Source organism: Lissotriton vulgaris, chromosome 3_2 (genome assembly GCF_964263255.1).
Source record: "Lissotriton vulgaris chromosome 3_2, aLisVul1.2, whole genome shotgun sequence".
Taxonomy (NCBI): Eukaryota; Metazoa; Chordata; class Amphibia; order Caudata; family Salamandridae; genus Lissotriton; species Lissotriton vulgaris.
The window spans coordinates 226,629,656-226,654,638 of NC_141690.1; the positions used below are offsets into that span (position 1 = coordinate 226,629,656).

The 24,983-nt window shown below is 43.4% G+C and overlaps 1 protein-coding gene across 3 annotated transcripts in view; it reads right to left on the reverse strand.

Moving 5' to 3' along the window:
• Positions 1–1,244: 1,244 nt before the first annotated feature.
• Positions 1,245–24,983, reverse strand: part of REEP1 (receptor accessory protein 1) — a 315,311-nt gene continuing 291,572 nt past the window's right edge. For all 3 annotated transcript variants that reach the window (XM_086964257.1, XM_086964256.1, XM_086964258.1), the window contains one exon: positions 1,245–1,765. In XM_086964257.1, the coding sequence (XP_086820383.1) occupies positions 1,694–1,765 (72 nt within the window). In that variant the 3' untranslated portion in view covers positions 1,245–1,693. The remainder of the gene's footprint in view (positions 1,766–24,983) is intronic.

Below are 24,983 nucleotides of genomic sequence, written 5' to 3' on the forward strand. Positions count from 1 at the left end.
ATGTGCCACATACAGTGCGTATAGTAGATATGCTTCAAGATTATGGCAGCTCTTCAAAAATGAGCCGGCCTATTAAAATGTTCGACGGACGCCACCAGCAGGAGTCCATAACAATGATCAGATGTCTCCTGCCATGAGCTCATTCAATTGGAAATAGTCCATGACACTGCCTCCTGTGTAGAAGTCTAGTGCCTTAATACCAAAAGTACACACACACTCCCAAAAAAGCTTTCCCTTGTATCTTACCTTCCACCTAGGTTGTGTCCCCTTTGAATGGTTGTTAAATAAGTTCGAGAGAATGGAACCTAGGGCCTGCTGATAAACAACAGCTCTCATCCCTTCGAATGACCACGTCTTTATCTGCAGCGACATGTGGCACAGTACTCATTCTTTGTTGATGGCAAGTAAATTCCTAATATAATCAAAATAGTCATGCTCTGAGTAATGCACTCAATGGACACCAGTGGACTCTATTGCCTACTCTATTTAATGTCTGTATCAATGTCTCTCGATAAATGGAACAATGGAGTGAAAACAACCAAGTTCAGATAAACCATAGGGCAGGTGTCAGTACTATCAAATAATCAATTTTTCCCTGCTTACTTGCATGCAGCTATGTGGTAACAACTACTGGACTGACTGTACATAATAGCTTCTGTTGACACTCACAGCCTATGCACCAACTGAGTTCCACCGGTTTCAAGTGAAAGAAGTGGTTTTGCAACTCTGCAGAAACTGGATGAGTTCAGACACTGAATGAGATCACGGCATTATGATTACTTAGCTTCTGACTTGCATGCTTGGCAGTCACTAGGGTCATTCTCTTCAAATACATCTATCAGTTGTATTCTAAGCACTTCCTCCTTTTCTTCTTTCTCATTCATAATTACATGCACAGGAATATGCCAATAAAACGTCAGACGCTTTGGGGGTGAGTTTCACACCAGTTGGCACATAACTGTCAGGAACTGAGATTATGTTTTACACTGAAGCTGACACTAAACAGGGATATTGCATTACATACGCTGACCACCAATATATTTTTTAGTTTCTTTTTTTATCCCCCTTGGATTTCTGCTCCGTTGGTTGGTTTTCCCCATTGGAATCCTGTTCCCCCTAGACATGTCGATTATGAACATTTGCTCCCGCATACGATATGTCTTAACTTGGAGCAGTAATGTGTTTGTACATAATAAAATGTGCTGCTACCAGACAATTTCCTCAAACAACTTGCGTAGTCAATATTCCATAAGGTTTCTATTTTTATTCTGTTTTTTGTTTTCTATTTATATTCACAGTTTAACTCCAATGAGAGTAGCAACTCTCAGTAGAATATCACCCTAGCAATGTACATTGGCAAAATATCCGAACTGCAATGAAGTAAATCATAAAAAGACACAAGACATTGAAAAAATCCAAGGAGATGACTCCCGGCTAGATTTTTTCTGTGTACAGCAGTTGATGAACATACAGGGATCGTTATATTTACATAAATAAACATGTGTATATCCTTCTTTCAGTAATTTGGAGACTCGTGTAGGAGAACAAAAAGTAGAAGGGAGTGCGTATTTGCCATTCTGCACAACCAGCGTATATCCACTTCATTGTTGTGTGACATGGAAGTAGTGAGTCGGTCAGTTTAAGGCAGTGAGGAGACATTCCATGGCTCTTGCTGCTGATTGGCTCATCACGCTCACATTGGTTCACTTTTGGAGGTGGCGGTACCTTGTGTCCTGAAGCGAGGTCTGAGAGTCCTTGGTGGGGCCTGGTGGGAAACAAAGTAAGAGGATCAATGAGAACACTGTTGTTTGCAACTGTACGGCACGGGGACAACAATTATCGAGTCCAAGTAAAAACTCAGCTCGCGCTACTTGCTTAAATCTAACACAATTTGTTTTTCTTGATCTATAGGTTTTTCAACTTTTGTAATCTGTTGGGTATTGACTAAAGAAAGCTCGTTGTAAGAGGGATAAATACAGCTCTTAATAATGTGTTTTATGCAGAATTAAGAAGGCAGCCATAAACTCCCTGTATAAATTGATTTGCAACCAAAATATCATCCAGAATCAATTAAAATACCTCTGTTTTGCGGTTTCTCTATCTCTTATAGATGGATCATTCAAGATATTCAGTGCATATAATATAGTCTGGTATTTATGCTTCCGCACAATAAACACAAAATGACCTAAGGATCCTGAGCTTATTCCAAAGCTGCTTCTTTACTAAATTCCTAAATATTAATCCAGATAAGTATACTTACATTATATCTTTTTAGGCTCCTTACATTTAATTGACATTTTAGGGAATTTAAAAAATAGAGGTATGCAAGATTTTTTTTTAAAGTTTATCACCTTGATTAAACTTTCTGTAAAATGAAAAAAGGAAACCCGATTCACTGCAGGTTTTGTTACTGGGGATGTTTTAAACTGGGCCAAAACTGTGAAGCCAACTTTGCAAATTTCAAATACTCCTTGATAAGATGGGACCATATTTAATTGGCTATCACAGCTCTAGAGAACGCGGAATAATCTTAAATTGTAGAGGCTAGTTTCTCTAAACATGATGCTGTGTTCAGTTAAAGGAATGCACAGGTATATTACCTTAAAGTTACATACATAACCCTGTGCTACCTATGCATGAATTTCGACAATTTTCTAGCACGTAGGAAAATTACCAAAGGCAGATTGCATAAACTTTCCACTGATGCTAAAGTGGAGCAAACGCTCATTGGAGCAATTTTTTAATGCCTGCACTAAAGGAAGTGACGCCAACATATTTCACCCCGATCTACATAACACTGACATGTTTGTCTTCGGCAAAATAAGAGAAAGCAGATTGTGAAACAACTGCTAATCTGAGCCACCTTCATTTTATTTGTGTAATGCGGTGTTCAGCCAAGATATGTTCACCCAAGAGTAAACATTTATCAAAAAACAGTTTACTGAATCTGTGGTGAGACACCATACACATTTATTTTGTCCTAACCTGAGTTTTACGTTTACATTCCATTTTTTGCAATTTATATAATACGATGGGTATACATTTTGCTTGCTCCACACAGTTTTACACAAGTGGCAAATTGTGCTAAAGGCATCAATCAGCACCAAGTGTGCACTAGTGCAAAGTTTACCCAGTTTAGCACTAGCCACACGAAGCAGTTCATGTTTCCAAATGTCAATTTTTGCTTTGGAACAGATATGTGTTGGGCCACTTTTAGACCCAAAGCTCAAGTTTCCGATTTTGTTCGGACTTCAGTTTCACGGCAGAAAATTCAACTGGGGTACAACTTTAATTCTAAAAAGTAAGACATTTACATTTTCAGAGCATGGGTTAGGTAATGTGTTCCTGGACTTTGGGAAGTTCATGGTTGTGGAGTTAACTGCCCTTCGGTGCCAAATTCACTTTACAGACAGACAAAAGCAATTGCAGTGGTGTACTAAAGTGAATAAAAATGAAACAATTTGTGTTTTTGAAATGAGATTTAATCATGAACAAAATACGTGATTGTATCTGTTTTGGTTGTTTCTGTTGCACATGTGTGTCTGTCTTATGCCAAAAGTTTGTATTGCGAAATTCGGCCACACCATAATGATGCATGGACTAAAATAATTTAATTCAATATATTATACTCATATAGTTGTGTCTTCACATTCCGCAGCCTTGAAAACCCAGTTTACGCATCTGCGAAACACGGATTGGCTGCAGTGTAACTATGATTACAACGCATCACTGACATAAAAATGATTATTTGCAATTGAAGATTTTTTTCCCTTATTGTGATTCTTCCTTTATTGAGTTTTATACCGCTTACGAAGCCTTGTGGTGTGTCTTTTGTGTCGAATGTCAGAGTTCTAGACTCTGCTGGAGTATTGGGGAGCACCCAGAGTGGAGCTCTTGTTACTTTGGGCGATTAACATTCCAGGACCAGACCATCTCACTTCTAATGGTTGGTGGAAGATGAATTACAGGAGCCAGCTGCAGGCCTTTTGTACTTTAGCCCAGAGGAAGAAAGCCTGCTGGCTTTCCTTGGTAAGCGAGTGTCGTATGTAATGGCTAGTCTCTCGCATTCACCATGATTTATGTGTAGTGCGCTTGTATGTGCGTGGGTTACTAGTGAGGTGGGGCATCCATGCTGGTGGTCCATAGAAAGAGCACCGCGTGAGTGGAACTGTACTAGCTCAACCAGATCAAGATGTCACCAGACCACAGGGTAACTTTTGGACAAAGAGTGCTACCTGCAAGCCTAGTTTGGGACACCTTGGCAACAAAAAGACTGGACCTCCACCTATATCCTGTGTGTGGTGCTAAGAGGCAGAACAGTTTAGCTGCAATCCAACAAAAGGAAGGTAACAGTGTTACCTTCATACTGGTATTGGTATTGGTGCTCAAATCAATAAAGGAAAATGCACTTCACTGTGATTTGTTCTGCAAATGTTTTATCTAAACTTTGAAACTGATTGCAATTTTGGAAAACAAACTGTCCCTTGGACTGATACAAGCTCCTTCTAGCATACGCAGTGTTCTTATCACTCAAGGATCTCTGCACACGAGGAGGATGAGGACCAAATCAAAATGTGGTGATTGCCTGTGTTGTCAGGGTAACAATCTTCTCCGGGGTCCCTGAAGAATCTATGCTGCTGCTGCTGATGGAACCAGGAGGTAGAGTGCCCAGAGAGGAGAGAACCTGGACATTTAGCTGGCGACGAAGTTTAGCATAAACGTCTCACCCTAAAACGTTGTGGAAGCAGAGTCTGCCGAGGCTAGCCGCTGTAAACCACTACTCAAACGACGGATGCGCTTCCTTGTGTGCATACTTCAAAACTGTCAGGACCCTGAAACTTGCATCACTGCAACCTGTTCTGAGCCAGGCAATTGTGAGAGGTCCATCTGTAGGAACCATGCATTGCTGCATCCAGTTCTGCGCCAGGTGGGTGCGAGAAGCCTGTATGTCTAAAACCTGCATCTCCACATCTAAGCTTGATGATGATGAGAGGCATGCAGCCAAAGCCATGGATTGTGCTACCACTTCTTTAAGTGACTAAAGGCATTGTGAGGCATGTGGGCCCTGTCTTTGGCCATCACATTACTTCTTAAAGGGACTGATACCCTGGGGAGACTAATTTAGGTAATTCCATCACTTCCTCTTGTGTGCAGCTTGTGCACATCACTCTACTTGCAGTAGTCGCTGCTCATTCCAGCTTTGGAACGCCAGCTGTATGGGTGTCCCTCTCTACATGCCATGGCCAGTGCCAGTGAATGGAACGCAGTCTCTTATCACGCACTACTCAAGAAGAGTGAGATCGCTACCCACACTATGGTCCCAAAGTGTGGACCTTGTTGTGCCCTGTAAAATGACAAGGACTGTCAGGTTTCGAACTGTGGCTATTCAGACACTTGCAGACTGGCACTTCCCTTGGCTAGCCTCTGCAGATGAGAATTCCTAAATATAAATGATTGCAGCTATATATACAGCCCAGTTCAGTTACAGAGTAATCAGGTATAGAGTGAAACATATTTATTTGCTGAATTAAAACTCCATATTTCTTTAATAATAATAAAAGGCTGATATATTCTTAGACTACCATTTAGTGATTCATGTACAGCCTAAACTAAGCATTTAACTGCAACCTATACCCCACAAGCAAGCCATAGCTGTTTGACTACACTGCCCTGGAAAATCAGTCTGAAAAGGAGGTCTGTGGAATCTCAATGAGCTCACAGCAATATCTAGTTTCAACATTTCCAGGCACTGTCAGAGAAGTTCAGGCATATTTCCAGAGAGTGGATTAATGCTAGGAGGAAGACAACAGAAAGCAGAAAGCTGCAGAGTGGTTGAGTAAAGTAAGGTCAAGGAGACAGGATCATTCTGGTTGGTGATTATGAGGTTGTTGTCGAGAATTTAAAGGATAGTAAAAGAACAGGGGTGCTTGTATAACCCTGTAGATCCTGGACAAATATTATTTATGTAAAAAGGGTTCTCCATAGGGATACATTTATCCTACATTTTTCCTCAACAAGTCTCACTTTTTGGAAATCAGACTTAATCTGTTCGCATCACTTTTCAGAACAATTTCTCTAGTAATACCCAGTTAGATAGGTCAAAACATGAATAAAAAACATAATCCTACAGACCACTTAAAGACAACATCAATCTATCTTCAAATCATGCTGCAACATGGTGGCTACCACCTGTTAAATACGCATGTTCTCTAGAAGTATAGATGTAGCCTACATCGTTCCTCAACAGTGATAGTCGCACTAGATTGATAGTCCTGGACGTTCTTGCTGATCTAATATTGGAATTATAAGGTTTTGTTTCATTTTTCTGATGAAAGTTAGGTTGGTGATGGCGCAGTAATCTGCAAGATCGTTTGATTCAAGGCTGAAATTTTTGTAGCAGGAGATCTGGAATATTTAAAAAGGATCTGGGGAGATACCTTGACAGAGGGAGGCATTGACGGCATTGAGGAGACGTGTGAAGAAACTGCTATGGCAGGATGCCACAATGGATAGTAGAAGGTCATCTTTGTTAGCATTGGCCTTGAGAGAGTGATGAATGTTGATGTGTTCGGTAAGTGAGACGAGGCTGAAGGCTGTCCACTTGGGGGAGGTACTCTGGGGGATTGGAGGCAGTCTGTTTAGTGTTGTCGATGTGGGTTCTGATTTTATCTTACCAGTGAAAAAGGGGCTTGCATTTGTCTAAAAGAGACAGTTGAAGTATATGGTTCTGCACTTGGAATATGGAATTTGGGAAATGTTTTCTTGATGTTCATAGTGTGGAGGAGTGTGTTGAGGGATTTTAAGGAGCCATTATCCTAGAGCTTGAACCTCAGGTAAGATTAAAGACTTTGCAGAATGTGGCATGGGTGTTGAGGTCTGTGATTTCTTCAGTGAGATCATTGTTGGGACTACGTGATAAGTAGATTGTGTTAAGTACGGCTGTCAAGGAAGCTGACTGGGCAAGTAGAATGAAAGAAGCTCCAATGACTTGAGTTTGGCTGGCTTACTGAGAGTACAGAGTTATGTGTGCTTGTGGTTGAAGGCGAGACTCTGGTTGATGGTGATCTTGTTGTGTGAGTGTATTTGGAGGCTGAATAGTGTAGCATCAGGGGAAGAGGACTTCTAAGTTGTGTGTGATTAACCATGTTTCTGTAAAAAACAGTGCATCTAGGTTACACGGTGTGATGAAGTCTCAAATGTGGCGAGTGTAAGAAAAGTCACAATATGAGTTGATGAGTATGAGTTGTGTTGGTGGTGCATGCTAAGGAGTTGGATGTGGACGAGGTTATGGTTGTTTGCCAAGCAAGTGTGATGAGACTGATTGCCTGGTCTGGGTATGAGGTAAAAAATGGTGGAATGGTATCGTTTCTGAAATACACGATGTGGGTGGTTTACCAGTGGGTGTGTGTTTTCTACTTTTTTTGGTGGGTGGTTTTTGATAGGTGACTGTGTTAAATCTGCTTTTGGTGAAACTCACATTTTACACATTTGTCAATTTTTGATTTATTTGATTCAGTGCTTATGCATTTTTCTCCATTTATGTTGATTTTCTGTTGATTGTAGTAATTGCATTCTTGGGTTGATAGTGGACCATGGCCATTCATTAGGATTGAAGTTGGAGGTATAACAGTTACAATGTGGCATGTTTGCTTCATGTGCAGATCACTCTCCATAGTTGGATGTGCTCTTTTTTGTATTGACACAGCACAGCAATGTGGCCTTTAATAAATCTAGCCAAATTTTAGATCACCCATGTTCCCCCAATGGGTCCGGTTAGGAATTCTTTGGGCTCAAAGTTTTTGGCAGGATAGTGGATCCTTCTCAATCCTACCTCCATCCCTATGGAAATGCCTCCTACTTGAATTATTTGAAAACAAAGCTCTTCCTTTGCATGCATGCTTCAAAGAGACTGGGTGGCGATGGAGAATGAACAACCTTACAATATCTAGCCATTATCAAAGTCTTAAATCACTATTGTATAAAGCAAACGGGAATAGGGCATATAGAGCAGAAATCAAAATGTTCATGACCTCACAAGTGTAAGATGTAAGGGTTATAAAGGAATAACAGAAAGACTATTTTGCCATTTCTAGGTGTAATGTTCCATTAATATTTGTAGGCCTATTGCAGATGGCATGAGAGTAAAACAGCATTTTAAGGAGTGGCGATCAATCATTTATGTTGTCCACTTTAGATGGTTTCCTGGTTTTAGGAGAAGGAAGACTGGTACTATTGTGATTTGGAAGAAAACAGAAAGAACAAAGTGATCAAACAGCCTTCACCTACCAACATTTACCATGTTTCTTGAAAGAATACGACTTCATGTCCACATCCTTCTTCAAATGTAAAACTAGATAAAAGGCTCTCTTGCTTCATGGAATAAAAGTAAATATACTCACATTAACTGTGAATTTATAGGTTAATGCTCTATTACTGCGGTTTTTTTAAGGCCCCTTTACTCTTGCTTGAGTCTTCCTGTTTCTTTCCTGTTGCACTCTTCGGCTGAACGACTTTCTGCTCCACCTCTAAGTATGTTACAAGGGCAGGATGGGAGGGAGAGGTAAGAGATGCAGACAGGGAGGAGAGGAGTAGATTTTCTTTAAAAATGGTATTAGCTTACACAACTTAAGCTAAGTGAAAAGATGGAAATGTGATGGAATATGCTTAAAAATATTCCTATAGTGACTGGAAATCTACAAACTATAGTTTAGGAACTTACGAAACCCAATGAAAATGCCTGAATGCTTTTGTGTTAAATGATAACATCCCTACCCGAAGATCTTCTTAATGGTTCTGATCAAATTTACTAGAAGAGTTTGAAATTTAACAATGCTTTACCAGCAGGAAGCTTGCTTCTACCAGCTGAGATGTAATATTAAACATAGTATTAAATTATAAGATAAGTAAGTATTTCTCTTTCCCAATACAAATTAACCTGTAAAACATCCATATGACCAGTTCATTGTTTCTGGTGTGGCATTTTTAATCGGTACCTGATCTGCATTTTGCAGTATAGTAATGACAATAAGCAATATCTGATGAACCTCCTTGTGGGTATATAAGATCAGCTTCAACACAACTCTTTTGGGCTTCATCAGTAATGAGCTTTATCACACTTTCTGGGCAAAATAAGAGTTCTCACTGCACACAAGTTCCTTGAAACCACACCATTAATTGACGAATGGTCAACCAGTGGGAACATTTGTATTTGTTCCATTTGTTGCTTCGCCATCTGGCCCGATGGTTGTACTGCGGGAAAAAATAAAATCCTAATGACCCCCACACCATTGGAGTTTTCTCCTATGGTGAGCAGGACATTATACTTTTTTTTTCGGTAACAGTCAGCAAAAAAAGCAATCTGATCTACCACTCTAAATTAGGCGGGCAGTCGGATGGCTAACCGCTAGCGGCTTGTGCTCAATTAGGCCTTCGGATGAGTATGCTGGTGACAGAGCAGGAGTGTTGTCCGTAGTTGCATACTTTTGGTCTGTCGACCTCTAAATCAGGTGAGCGGACCGTGAGTTTGGTAGAGAGGATACTCTGATACCCTATTCGGCAGCTGCAAAGTGATTAACATTAGTAGAGTGACTGCTAATGAAAGATATCTGGAGACAATGAGTAGAGTGACTATCAATGAAAGAGGCATGAGATGCTGATGTAGGCGGTTTTGAAAAGTTTATCATTTATTCCTGGCAATAGCAAAATGCCATAAGTATGTAAAATGCGTTCATGAGGCGTACCAGACCAGTCCCTGCTCTTCATGGAACTTAGGAGGAGGGCATGGAGGGGCTATAGACCATGTAAAGACATGTCAAACGAGAGAGCCAAAAGTAACACACTATCTGGAAATAATGCAAAGAGTACTTCGATACAAACAAGGCAAAGTATTTTCCAAACTAAAACATATATAGGGAGCCCTGCAAGGCAATCATCAGAGAAAAATCACTGGTATTGTTAACAAGGGTGGAAAGGATGTAGACTTACGGCTAGAGCGGTCGACCCTGAAGTTTGGGAACGAGACATCCTGTGATTCTGGGCAAATCACTTCATCTCCCTGTGCCTAACAAAAATGAATGCGCTCTTCTGTAACGAAACTGGTGCTCATGTAAAGCGCTCTGATACCAGATATCTCAGGTCTAATTTGCGCTATATAAAACTCTAAAAAAACATTTTTTTTTAAAAAACGAAAGTCCACAGAAAACACTCTAACACACAGCAACATACTCAGAGGCATCCATGTGCATACGGAATAACACATACATGCACTCTCCTTTTTTTCCTTCCTCCCTTTCAAACTTGCATGCCCAAAACCGACTTTAGAGAGCTGTAGCATAATGCTACTTATTACATTTTCTAGGAGCTGTATATCGCTGCTGCTATGAAAGCGAGTGATTTACTATCCCAGATTTATTGAATAATGTACTTATTTGGTAGGCAATGGTAGCAAAAAAACATTTGCTCTCCTAACTTACATGATGAAAATTTGAGGAACACAATTGAACACACTCTTCTTTTAGTGCGACACTGAGGTAATTCGCACACATAGAATTACATCAGTGTCTGACCCAATTATGGCTGCTGTGATGCCAAAGTCTTCAGAACCAACACGCATAATTATAGGAGGACATGCCATATGTTATTAGGCAATATCCTCGTCATGAATCACAGTTGTGTGTCTCAGAGGGCCGCAAAATCTAAACATTTGTGACATTGTTTTCGAGGTAGAGAGTTTGATAGAAGATTACAGAATATATTTGCATGTTTTCTAGCATAAAGGTATTATTTTTATCAAAACTAACCATGGAGGAAAACTAACTAATAATAAACAGTAGTTTAAAAATCAGTTTATGGATGAACCATAAAAGCAACTTATGAATACGGAGAAAATGGCAGTAAAATGCATAAATGGCTATGCACCCAGGATGAAGAACTACATTATTTCTCTTTAAAAACACACGTAGGGTAATTGTGATAGTCAAAGTATTGGTAACAAAACAATTGCTGAGGACTACATTGATTACAGATATTCAAACCAATAAACACAAGAAGTTCTGGGATACCAGACCCTGAAAGCTATGTCTCCAGTACAAAGAGAGAAGTCATAAACAAAAATTTGAACTCAGCAATTAAAAAAAAAAATAGGACACACATATGAAGGAAAGGACCTGAAACTCAATGATCTATGGGGTTGGAATCTCTTTTTTAAAATGTGGTAAAAAATATAGCCTGACATGCTGGATAAGTGCACTAGACAATTGTAGCCCAGGCCACAGCCAAAGGGCTGTCTGATTTGTTTGAAACTTTCTTTAGGAAGTGTGTGTACCTCTGTAAGAAAAACTGTTGGGAGGGGGAGTAACTAAACAACAGCACAGGTGTGTGTAATGTATGTGTTGGTAGAGTGGAACAGAAAAGTGATTAAGCTGCTGATGGGTGTAGGAACAACTACAAAATGAATACCACATGCAACAAAAAAGAAGCCTTTGTTGGTGCAGTCAAAAGCAATGGCCCGCCTGAGTAAGGGCTGTCGGAGGAAAGACATTATGCTGCTCACCTTATTTAGGGTGGGTGTTGTAATATGTTTGTTCCTGTTCGTCACCAACAGGTAAAACTTGGTGGTGGGGGAAAAGGTAAACAGACTTGAAAACCAACGGTGCCATCCACCAACATTTCTGTACCTTGATAGGAACCGCCATTAAGGCGGTTCTTGTCCATGGTACAGATACTACCTCCAGGCCAGAAATGATCTCTAAATATGGCAGATGGTAGTTCGTCAGGGTAGCAGACTTTAGACCAGATGTACAACCCTAAATTGCATGCACAAACAAGTCTGCGACTTGTTTGCACTTGCAAAATAGCCCAGGGCCATGTACAATTCCTGAATAGCGAGTCAAAATTTATTTGTGACTCGCTATTTAGGAATTGGGAGTCGCAATTAGGAAGGGGCGTTCCCTTCGTAATTCCATCCGCAAATCAATGTATGAATGTTTTGTGACTGCAATTGCAGTCGCAAAACACTTGCAAATGACCACTCTCTTCAAGAGGGTAGTAATGCAGTCACAATTTGGATGGGGTCCCGCTGGGACCCCTTCCACTTTGTGACTCTCTAAAAATATGTTTCAAGGGCAGGCAGTGGTCCCAGCGACTACTACCTGCCCTTAATAAATGAAACAGTTCATTTTGATTTTTTGAAAAAATGCCTAGTTTTCCTTTAAGGAAAATGGGCTGAGCGCAGCAAGCCACCATACCTGGGAGAGCCTGTCATTCCCAATGGGCTTGCAAATTGCGAGAGGCTCATTAATATTAATGAGCCTTGCAATTTGCAACCCCTTTTGGAATCGTCAACAGTGTTAAACACACTGTTGTACATGGCAAATTGTACCTCGCAAATTGCGACTCCCAAATGAGTTGCAATTTGCGAGGCGCAATTTTGCTGGTCGCACATCTGTCCTCTGCCATCCTGACCATCAGAGTACTGTCTGTAAAACTTTTAATCTTTTCCTAAGAGAGAATACATGAAATGCTGCGTTGAGGAGCACTCGATAAGTGGCAATCACTGCCAGACAGCACTTGGTATGTTTTAATCATCTACACATGGCCTACAACTCATAGATAGGCAATGCAAAAAATGGGTTGTATTACAACAAAGTGGAGATTTACTTATCCTTCTCTACCTACACAAACCGTATGGATTCATGGAAAAGACTGATACACAGGCTTCTAACCGCGACACTTGGCAATGGGGTGTGCCCTAAAGGGCTCAATTCTACAGACACCGAGCCCCAAACACGGAAGAGTTCTCGCCCAGTGGGTAATATGCTGACTCAGGTCCCATCTTTGCCAACTAAACACACAAACTGGGCATTCTGTGCACTTCACTTTATCTCTTTGTGCGACTAACTGTAAATATGTTAAAGTCAACGGTACTGTTGAATATACATGCCTCTGTCTCCATGACAGTCTGGTCTCAACCACACACTACACCGTCCTATGTACAACACCTCATGCCCGATGTGTTCCCTTGTGTGAACCGCGGACTTAAGTTTAATATAGAGATTTACAAGGCACTCCGAGGAAAGTTCAGACAATATCCTATGACATACATTTGAAGTACGATTTGTATATGACAAATGTTTTATCTTTTAAATATTTGCTGGAAATACAATGGTACAACATATATACATTTTTATTGGCAAAAAATGTGGCACAGTTTGAAATGTTTCTTGACGAGATTCAGCCACCATTGGCGAAAACCCTGTACTTAAAATATAGGTATGGCATACTAAGAACCCGGGAAACCGATACAAAATGGGACAAAACCAGTAATGATAAATGCACTTTATGTACAAATAATGTAAGAGAAGACATTCTTCATATACTATTTTTCTGTTCAAGCTATGCGGAAGTAAGAAGGAAATGGTTAGTGCCATTGTGCCGTAATATTGGATCAACTTCGCATAAGGAAGTTGGTAGAATATTAATTACGGACACTAGTCAAGTTATTGTGTTTGGCATCAGCAGAATTTTCTTGGCTGTAAAATTTATTAGACAAAAATTGTCCCTGCCATTTTAAGTGTATATATAGCGAGAATTGCTAACTGGCAGTAATAATTCAATTTAATGCATTTTTTAATCCTGTAAATATTTTAATAATTTCTTTTAACAATATTTATTGATGTGTGTTTCAAGTCCCGACCCATGATTTAGCTGTGTAGGGTTATGGTATCTATTTGGTCATGCACCAGCACTTTTTCTGATTGTATTTCTTTGTATATTGTCGATAATAATGTGGCCATGAATTTTATGTATTTTGTATATCTTTTATGATGCAATTGCAACGAAATAAAGATTATTGAATTTAATTGAATATATAAAACATTATTCTAACCACAACGCTAACAAGATTAGTATGTGGCCTATTAGCCTAATTACTTGGGTTTTGATTTAACACCTTGTTGAGATTTTGGGGGAATCAACACTTTACCGCCCCATGTTTTAGATTGAAAATATATGTAATGCAAATATGCATGATTGTGTAACGTTAAAAAATGCGTAAAGCTGACGAAAACTCAGCTTACACCACATGTTCACTGGTGCACTGGGGCTAATATAATGGCAACATTTGTGTTTGTAAGCAAATCAAGGCGAATATTATTTAGTTTGAAGACTACTTTACAAGATCACTTTAGGGTTCTGATAAAAGCAAAGTATCAAGGAAATGGTACTGTTGATAGAACAAACTTTAAGTGGGATCTCACCCATAGCTACATATTTTCAAACGACTGATAACTATGGTGACATGGAACATAACAAAGGCTCTAGCTTTACACAAGAGGAGAGTCCAGTCATAGAACTTATAGGATCTAGTATCACAGAAGTACCCCTCAGATGTCACAAAATGTACAGGCTCTGTTGTTTACGTGGGATTTCGCCCATAGCTACATATTTTCAAACGACTGATAAATATGGTGACATGGAACATAACAAAGGCTCTAGCTTTACACAAGAGGAGAGTCCAGTCATAGAACTTATAGGATCTAGTATCACAGAAGTACCCCTCAGATGTCAGAAAATGTACAGGCTCTGTTGTTTACGTGGGATTTCGCCCATAGCTACATATTTTCAAACGACTGATAAATATGGTGACATGGAACATAACACAGTACAACTATCCCATAAGATACCAGAACCAAAGGCTCTAGCCTTACACAAGAGGAGAGTCCAGTCATAGAACTTATAGAATCTAATATCACAGAAGTACCGGTCAGATGTCAGAAAATGTACAGGTTCTGGTATCACACGAAGTATGCCTCAGCGGTCACAAATTTTACAGGTTCTGGTATCACACGAAGTATGCCTCAGAGGTCACAAATCTTACAGGCTCTGGTATCACACTCGACATAAGAGAAGAATCCAGTCACAGAATTTATAGGATCTGGTATCACAGACGTATCTCTCAGATGTCAGAAAAAGTACAGGCTCTGGTATCACATGGAGTATCCTTTCAGAGGACACGAACCTTACAGGTTCTGGTATCACATGAAGAATGTCACAGATGTCACAAATCTTGAAGGCTCTTGTATCACAAGATGTATCCCTCAGATGTCAGAAAATGTACAGGCTCTGTTGTTTACGTGGGATCTCGCCCATTGCTACATATTTTCAAACGACTGATAAATATGGAGCAGAGGAACATAACACAGTACAACTATCTCACAAGTTACCAGAACCTAAGGTTCTAGCCTTACACAAGAGGAGGATCCAGTCATAGAACGTATAGGATCTAGTATCACAGAAGTACCCCTCAGATGTCAGAAAAAGTACAGGCTCTGGTATCACATGGAGTATCCCTCATAGGTCACACAACCTACAGGTTCTGGTATCACATGAACCAGAACCTGAAGTATCCCTCAGAAAACGTACAGGCTCTGGTATCACAGGGATTATCCTATCCTTACAGGTTTTGGTATTACACGAAATATCTCTCAGAGGTCAAGAACCATACAGGCTCTGGTATCACATGGAGTATCCTTCAGAGGTCAAGAATCATACAGGCTCTGGTATCACATGGAGTATCCCTCAGAGGTCAAGAATCATACAGGCTCTGGTATCACATGGAGTAACCCTCAGAGGTCAAGAATCATACAGGCTCTGGTATCACATGAAGTATCCCTCAGAGGTCAAGAATCATACATTCTCTGGTATCACATGGAGTATCCCTCAGAGGTCAAGAATCATACAGACTCTAGTATCACATGGAGTATCCCTCAGAGTTCAAGAATCATTTAGACTCTGGTATCACATGAAGTATCCCTCAGAGGTTAATAATCATACAGGCTCTGGTATCACATGGAGTATCCCTCAGAGGTCAAGAATCATACAGACTCTGGTATCACATGAAGTATCCCTCAGAGGTCAAGAATCATCCAGGCTCTGGTATCACATGGAGTATCCCTCAGAGGTCAAGAGTCATACAGGCTCTGGTATCACGTGGAGTATCCCTCAGAGGTCAAGAATCATCCAGGCTCTGGTATCACATGGAGTATCCCTCAGAGGTCAAGAATCATACAGGCTCTGGTATCACATGGAGTATCCCTCAGAGGTCAAGAATCATACAGACTCTGGTATCACATGGAGTATCCCTCAGAGGTCAAGAATCATACAGGCTCTGGTATCACATGGAGTATCCCTCAGAGGTCAAGAATCATACAGACTCTGGTATCACATGGAGTATCCCTCAGAGGTCAAGAATCATACAGGCTCTGGTATCACACTTTTCACAAAAGAAGTATCCAGTCACAGAACTTATAGGATCTAGTACCACAGACGTATCCCTCAGATATCAGAAAATGTACAGGTTCTGAAATCGCTTGGAATATCCCTCAGAGGTCAAGAATCATATAGGCTCTGGTATCACATGAAGTATCCCTCAGAGGTCAAGAGTCATACAGGCTCTGGTTTCACATGGAGTATCCCTCAGAGGTCAAGAATCATAGAGACTCTGGTATCACATGGAGTATCCCTCAGAGGTCAAGAATGATACAGGCTCTGGTATCACATGAAATATCCCTCAGAGGTCAAGAGTCATACAGGCTCTGGTACCACACTTTACACAAGAAAAGAATCCAGTCACAGACATTATAGGATCTAGTATCACAGACGTGTCCCTCAGATTTCAGAGAACATACAGGTTCTGGTATCCCTTGAAGTATCTTTCAGAGATCATAGAACTTAAAAGAGCTGGTATCGCATGAAATATCTCTCAGATATCAGAGAACGTGCAGGCTCTGGTATAGCTCAAAGTATCCCCAGAGGTCACACAAAACACAGACTCTGGCATAGCACAAGAAACGCTCCGATGCCACAGAACATTCAGGCTCTGGTATCACACGAAGAATGCCTCAGAGGTCACAGAGCGTACAGGTTCTGGTATTGTATGAATTATCCTTCAGAAGGCACAGAACATACAGGCTCTAGTATCACACAGTACAGCTATCCTTCAGGTGATGCAGACCTCACAGGTGTTAGCTTCAGACGGTGTAGCTGCCCCCAAGTTGCACAAATCTAAGAGGAATTAGCTTTTAAATAGAGGTGCTATCATAATTTGCAGAATTGCAGCCTTGGGATGTACAAATGAAACCCATTTCACAGGAAAATCAGTTCTTACAGATATTTTCTTTAGACAGCTGAGCTACACCTTGGGTCACACACAACATACAGGCTCTGGCCTTAGATTTCACAGCTGTCATACAGGTGACACCATACTCAAAAGCTCACATCTCAGAAAGCAAAAAAAACGCACAGGCTTCTAACACAATCTCCCAGGCTACTCAATCAATCAGAATACTTGTAAAGCGCGCTACTTACCCGTGAGGGTCTCAAGGCGCTAGGGGAGGGAGGGTGCCGCTACTGCTCGAAGAGACAGGTCTTGAGGAGTCTTCTGAAGGAGAGGAGGTCTTGGGTCTGCCGTAGGTGGGAAGGGAGGGTGTTCCAGGTCTTGGCGGCGAGGTAGGAGAAGGATCTGCCACCGGAAGTCGTTCATTGGATGCGAAGAAAGCGGCGAGGCAGACAAGCGGAGCTGGCGGGTGGGGGTATGGAAGCTGAGTCTGTTGTTCAGGCAGGCTGGTCCGGCGTTGTGGAGTGCTTTGTGTGCGTGGGTGAGGAGCTCGAAGGTGATCCTCTTGTCGACGGGGAGCCAGTGTAGGGCTCTCAGGTGGGGGGTGATGTGGCTGCGACGCGGGGCATTGACGATCAGTCGGGTGGAGGTGTTTTGGATGCATTGTAGTCGTCGTAGGTGTTTGGCTGAGATTCCTGCTTAGAGTGCGTTGCCATAGTCCAGTCTGCAGCTGACGAGGGCCTGTGTCACCGTTCTTCTTGTTTCAGTCGGGATCCACTTGTAGATCCTGCAAAGCATGCGGAGGGTTTTGTAGCAGGAGGAGGAGACGGCATTGACCTGTTTAGACATGGAGAGGGAGGAGGCGAGGATGAATCCTAGGTTGCGTGCATGGTCGGTGGGTGTTGGTGCTGTCCCCAGTGTGGTCTGCCACCAGAAGTCATCCCAGGCTGAAGGGGTGGGTCCGAGGATGCGTACCTCCGTCTTGTCCAAGTTTAGCTTCAGACGGCTGTTCCTCATCCAGTCGGCGACGGCCTTCATTCCCTAGTGGAGGTTGTTTTTGGTGGTGTGCGGGTCCTTGGTGAGGGAGAGGAAGAGCTGGGTGTCGTCGGCGTATGAGATGATGTTGTGTTGCGTTGGCGGGCCACTTGTGCGAGGGGGGCCATGTAGACATTGAACAGCGTCGGGCTGAGGGATGAGCCCTGGGGGGACGCCGCAGATGACGTTGGTGGCTTTGGATCAGAAGGGCGGGAGGCGGACGCTCTGGGTTCTGCCGGAGAGGAAGGAAGTGGTCCAGTCAAGGGCCTGCTCTTGGATACCAGCTTCTAGTAGGCGTGTCTTTAGAGTGCGATGGAAGACCGTGTCGAAGGCGGCTGACAGGTCCAGGAGGATGAGGGCTGATGTTTCGCCGTTGTCGAGTTGGCGCCTGATGTCGTCAGTGGTGGCGATGAGCGCTGTCTCGGTGCTGTGGTTTCGTCTGAACCCGGGCTGGGACGGGTCCAAGATGTTGTTGTCTTCCAGGTGGCGGGCCAGTTGGATGTTGACGATTTTCTCGATGACCTTCGCTGGGAACGGGAGCAGGGAGATGGGCCGGAGGTTCTTGAGGTCCTTTCGGTCCGCCTTGGGCTTTTTGAGGAGGGCGTTGATTTCGGCGTGCTTCCAGCTTTCCGGGAATGTCGTTGTTTCGAAGGAGATGTTGATGACCTTGGTAGTTGGGGTGCGATGGCAGTGTCTGCTTTGTTGAATACGTGGTGTGGGCATGGGTCTGACGGAGATCCTGAGTGGATGGAGTTCATGACCTTGCGTGTCTCGTTGACGTTGGACCAGGAGGTCAGGCGGTTGGCGCAGGTGGTGTTCACCGGGGAGGTGCGGTCTGGCGTAGTCGGGGCGGTCGTGGTGTTGAAGCTGTCATGGATGTCAGTGATCTTGCGGTGGAAGAAGATAGCTAGTGAGTCGCACAGTTCTTGTGAGGGCGGTATGCCGTTGGCGTTGGCGCTGGGGTTGGAGAGTTCCTTTACGATGCTGAAGAGCTCTTTGCTGTCGTGTGCGTTGTTATCCAGGCGGTCTTTGAAGGAGGATCTCTTGGCTAGTCTGATGAGGTGGTGATGTCTGCGGATGGCGTCCTGTGGGCTGCGTGGTTGTCCGGTGTGCGTTCGTGGAGCCATATCTTCTCCAGTTTCTGGCATGCGCATTTGGAGGTCCGGAGCTCATCGGTGAACCAGGTGGCTCTCTTGCTGGTGTGGTTGTGGGAGGGTTTCTTCAGCAGGGCGAGGGTGTTGGCGCAGTCGTCGATCCACTGTCTGAGGTTGCGGGCTGCGGTTTCTGGGTTGGTGGGGTCGGTGGGTGGGTTCTGGGCGAGGGTGCTGATCAGCTGGTCTTGGGTGACTTTGCTCCAGAAGCGGCGGGGCAGCTGTTGGGTGCGGTGGTCCGTGGTTGGTTTCTTGAAGGTGAAGTGGATACAGCGGTGATCGGTCCAGTGGAGTTCGGTGGTGTGGTTGAAGGTGACGTGGGTGCCTGTGGAGAAGATGGGGTCCAGCGTGTGGCAGGCGGCGTGGGTGGGTGTGGTGACGAGTTGTCTGAGGCAGAGGTTGGCGATCAGGGTGGCGGAGTTGGCGTTGTTGATGTTCTCGAGGTGGAAATTCAGGTCCCCGAGGAGGATGAAGTCCATGGAGGTGAGTGCGTGGGCGCTGGCAAGGTTGGCAATGGAGTCGCTGAACTGAGCTCGGGGTCTGGGGGGTCTGTAGATGAGTGTTCCTCTGAGGGTGGTTTTGGGGTCAGTGTGGATCTGAAAGTGCAGGTGTTCGGCGATGTTGAGGGTGTCGTCTGTGTGGGTGGCGACCTTGAGGGTAGACTTGTGGATGATGGCAATTCCTCCTCCGATTCCGTTGGCGCGATCTCTGCGCTTGATCTTGTAGCCTTCCGGGATGGCTATGGCGATGTCGGGCGCCGAGGAGTCGTTCCACCAGGTCTCGGTCAGGAAGGCCACGTCTGGGGCTAAGGTGTCGAGCGGATCCCAGAGCTTGATGGCATGTTTGCGTGCGGAGCGGGTGTTGAAGAGTATGCAACGTAGGTGGTTGGGTCCAGTCCTTGGAGGTTTGGTGGCTCTGTCGCAGGTGAAGCTGCAGGTTTGGCAGGAGAAAGGTCCGTGAGTCTGTTTCGGGGCGGCCTGGAAGCAGGTGTGGTTTCGGCCGGCATTGAGTGCGTGAAGGGTGCTGGCGTCGTAGGGAGTCTGGTGTTGTGGTGTTTGGGGGTTCCAGGGGTTCTGGCGCTAGGCGCGGTCCAGGCGAGGAAGGGCACAGATGGGCTTGCCTTTTGCGCGCCAGCGGCACGGACGCTGCATGGCCTTCATAAGAGGGGGAGAGGGAGGCAGGACCAGCTGGGAGGCGGGAGCGGAGTGGCCAATGGGGATGCAGGGGAGCGGGGCAGCAGGGGCGCAGCGGCAGGAGGAGTGTGGATGGCGGGAAAGCGGGGAGAGAGGGCAGCAGAATCAGGGAAAACGGCGAGAGAAGGCAGGCAGCAGAATCAGGCAATGGAGCAGCTGGCAGCCGTGTGGTGGCGTGGGGAGCGATCTGCCTGCGAGCAGGGTCAGAGGTCGCTCAAGTCTGAGAGTCTCAAGGCTGAGAGTCTAAGACAGCAGGGCTGCCTCTCAGGTTACACTGATCATATTTAAGTGCTGACTAAACATAACCGATATCCAGAGTGTGAGTCAATAAGGAGCCGGAAACTCCTCCCGTGGGGCCCCATACACAAAGTTGTTTTGTTATTTTGAAGGCGATTTTACCTACTGCTGGTATTTCAGGAGTAAGTTGGCACTTTTTCACATCTACTACTAATATAGCTTTTTAGTTTGTATAGTGCACTGAGGCTAAACCTTTATGTTAATTAACTCACATATATTCTCTCTTTCCATATCTTTCCTAGTTACTTTTTTTCTCGTCTTGTCCCTTTCTATGTCTCTCTTTGGCTCTGTCCCTTTCTTCTTTTTTCTTTCTCTTTGTCTTTTCTCTCTCGTCTGTTGTCTCAATAACGCCCCTAATCCTTTGTTGTAAATGGGAGGTTCTTTGCAACCGGGATCCTCTCCACACACACCTGTTATTAGCACATTAGTCCAGCAAATCTGTCAAAACGTCGCAGTGCAGAGGGGCGACTAACTACATCAGAATCAGCAGGGGCAGGGTATTGTTTTACCCTGAAAATGTACAATGCGCGTGTGCACTGTCCTATGAACGCCATGCTCGGCTGCAAGTTGGAAGACAGACTGCGGTCCCTGCAGCCTCCCTCCAGCCACGGCACTAAAACATCGGCTATCTAATTACAATAGATGTCCTGCTGCAATGCAGCTCCGGGGCGTTTCAGACGCATTACTGAAATCGAGCCATCATTTTTATGGATTCACATATTACTGAAGAGCGAAAAAGCAAATCTTGAGTAATTTTGCATCGTAAAATCGAGCATGCAGTATCCCTGCAAGAAGGAAACTCAAAAGGAGGGGTGTATCGCACCTAGAAAGAGAATCCATGGACATTTGACAGCATCTTTGCGTAATCTGGTGATGTGTTATGCCTGCTCTGCTCTGCACTGCTCTCATGTACAATGCTCTCTCCCAAGCCCAGAGGCAAAGCTTGAGTCTCAGGCTGGCCTTCTGCCTTCACTGCAGGCGGGCTGGCCTCGGTTTTGTGAGCAGGGACTCACCCCTGCAGACTGGTGGAGTCTGTGACTGCGCAATCGGTGGGTGCGGTAAGTCCATACAACCTCCCCTCCTCGTAACTCCTCCCAAAAACAGACCAGGAGGAGAAAGGAAGGAGCTCCAAGAGGAAGGGGTCTGAGTCCATAACCACCTAATACTGCCTCGGTGGGCACAGTAAGTGCACCTCCTGAGTACCACCTTGCACCTGCCCCTTATCCTTGAAAATATAGCACCAATGCAAGGGTAAAGGCTTTCCCTTATTTGCATGGGGCCACAACCCCAGTGCAAATGAGTGAACACCTGCTTGGCATTGTGAGGGCAAAAAATATGAGCCAAAGGGCTGGCCTTTGTGTGGCCCCTACTGAAATACTCAAGTCTGCCCCTCCCCCGCGGGCATCTCTGTAATTCGCCCAATGCTAGCCAACTACTACCATGGCTACAGTTCTTGGATATGTAAATAATAGTGGTCTGTTAGGCACATACTGTCTTACCAGGCACGTGTGTTTGAAGCAGGAAAACCCTGAGGTGCATTTTTCACCTTTCCTCTTAGAATTCTGCAGTTTTAGGGACCGGAAGTGTTCCATAAGCACCAGAAGAATGCACTATTCACAGCCATGCTCTGTATAAATAACACCAATAAGAAGCAGCGCTGGGAATATAACTCTTTAGTTCATGTAACCACAGTAACAGCATTTGTGACGATTGTGGTGGGTCGAAATAGTGTCTGCACTTCTAGTTGGTGTGGACAGTGGGGCATGCTTTATGATAGCGAGGAATCATAAAGGCGATGGATTTCAGTGCATCGTTTCTTTGTCCACCAGTTCACTCCAGACAGAGACCAGCTATATGCAAATCAGCATTGGTCCTCCTCCAGTAGGAACACTCCACCCAAACCACAAGTCAAGACCGCTCTTGATGAGAACTCAAGCGACCCCAGGCCGGTTCCAGGCTGTCTAGGTCTCATCAGTGAGGTATGGTTTGATTCCTATGGCACAACCAGCACGGATGTTTAAAGAGAAGGGGTAACCCTGTGTCCCTCAGAACCTGGGTAATATATGGTCAAACAAATCAGCACGGAGCACACGTTCACGCATACCCATCACACGTGGACCATCGGAGGAAAGAAAAAGGTGAATAGTGTAATGCTTGAATTAATCTCAACCATTTTGTAGACTCAGGGCTGCACTCCAATATATCTTTTTTTGACCACCATTTCACTCTAGGCAGGGACCAGCCATATGAAAATCAGCCTTGCTCTTCACTCCAATAAGAACTGTTATATAAATTACTTGACTCACTCAGGGCTCAATTTACAAACTGCATTTTGTTTTACGTAAGTACTCGCATACCATAAATGCAATTCAAAAAACCTTTGCCCACAGACCTCCGGCTCTCCTATATTCTTTGCACAGATCTTCTCACAAACAGGTATATGAGTTAGTAGTACATGTAGGAGGGACCAGGGGTGTGGTTGCAAAATGGGGAATAATTATTAGTAAATGGGAGGCATATAGGGAAATTTAAGTAGGGGTTTTGGAGGGGTATGCTAGTGCAAAACAAACAACCAAAAAGCAGTAGGACAATTTCAATTCACCAAATATACTTCTAAAACTACTACAGCCTTAGAAATGTCAAAACATGCATAAATATACCCCAGTCCAGCCTAGGAGTACGTCAAATACCACAGATGGCAAACCACTGCTACTGCAATACACTACCCAAAAAAACAATGGAGGAAGGAAATTGAAATAACACCCCCAAAGGAACGTTAATTCAATTAGTTAGCATCTATATGTATATGTACTAAAAACATGAAGGATCACAAGAAAACAACAGCCAGCCAGGGCAAAAATCTGGATCCCAAAGAACACAATGAGCCACAAAGAAATACAAAAATTAAAATATCGAAGAAAGAAATGACTCAAACAAATGACCTCACCAAATAATACAACTATATTTCCACTACAACGTCTTGGCTTCCACCTTCTGCAGTACAAGATTGTTTGCTTCATTGCTTGATTTAAAAAATATATCATGAGTGAAGATTACGTTTGGATTGTGGAATCTTTAAATTCCTGAGCTATCTTCAGATATGCAGTGGTCAGGTGTTATTGTCAGTGATGTTCAGTCCATCTTGATGCAATCATTTTAAATGGTACATCCAGAATTTTTCTCTGGAGTCCAGAAGTATTTCCTTAAAGACATGGTCCACAGGGAAATTCTTCAAATCTGATAGCTAATGGTCCATGAGGTTAAAATAATTGGCTGCAGGCTGGTGAGTTTCTTATTAATTACTGCTGATTTGTGATGTGTGAGTCATTCACTGTTTCGCCTACATAGTGTTCTTTAACCAGACATGGAGTTGGCACTAAATCACATAAATAATGCATGTTGAGTGACATGTAAGATGCTGTCTTATGCCATAGGTTCTTCTTGTAACAGAACTTGTTACTGATGATTTTGGTGAAAGGTATTCACATGTGATGCACCTTTTATGTACCCTTGCATCTGTTATAGCTGAATATGTGACTTTACAACTCCACATATTACATCGCGGTAGGTAACAACGTGGACGTTACATCGTCCGCGTTGTTACCACGCATGGCATTACAACGCAAGTCGTTTCTACGACTTGCACTAAATGGCGTGCTGGATTTAGGAATAGTATAAATTACTATTCCTACTCCAGTTAGCTAGTTGAAATGACTTGCGTTGTAACGCCATGCGTGGTAACAACACGGACGATGTAACGTCCGCGTTGTTACCAACAAGCATGGTACTGACAGCGTTGTAAACGCTGTCTCCCGTTACTGCTTGCTTGAGTTCACCTCTCACAATAAGTAATCATAAATTGAGAGCTCAGACATAAGCAATGACTGGCGGATTTGGATAAATCGTTTGTAATTTTTCACAAGTGGAAAATAAGGGAAATGTTTGCATTATATTTTTGTAGTAGGAAGATTGTCATTTCAGATGTCATGAGTGATGTTATCAATGCTGTCATTGAACATGTCACGAGTGTTGTAATATGTGAGGGGATAAGCAGTGCACCGTGAGGGCGCGAATTATAGTTACTTCAAGACTCCAGTCATAGTTACTTCAGTTAATCGAAAAATCTATTTCCTATGGAAAAGTGATCCAAACAAACAAATATATATATACATACAAACACACAAATAGATAGAT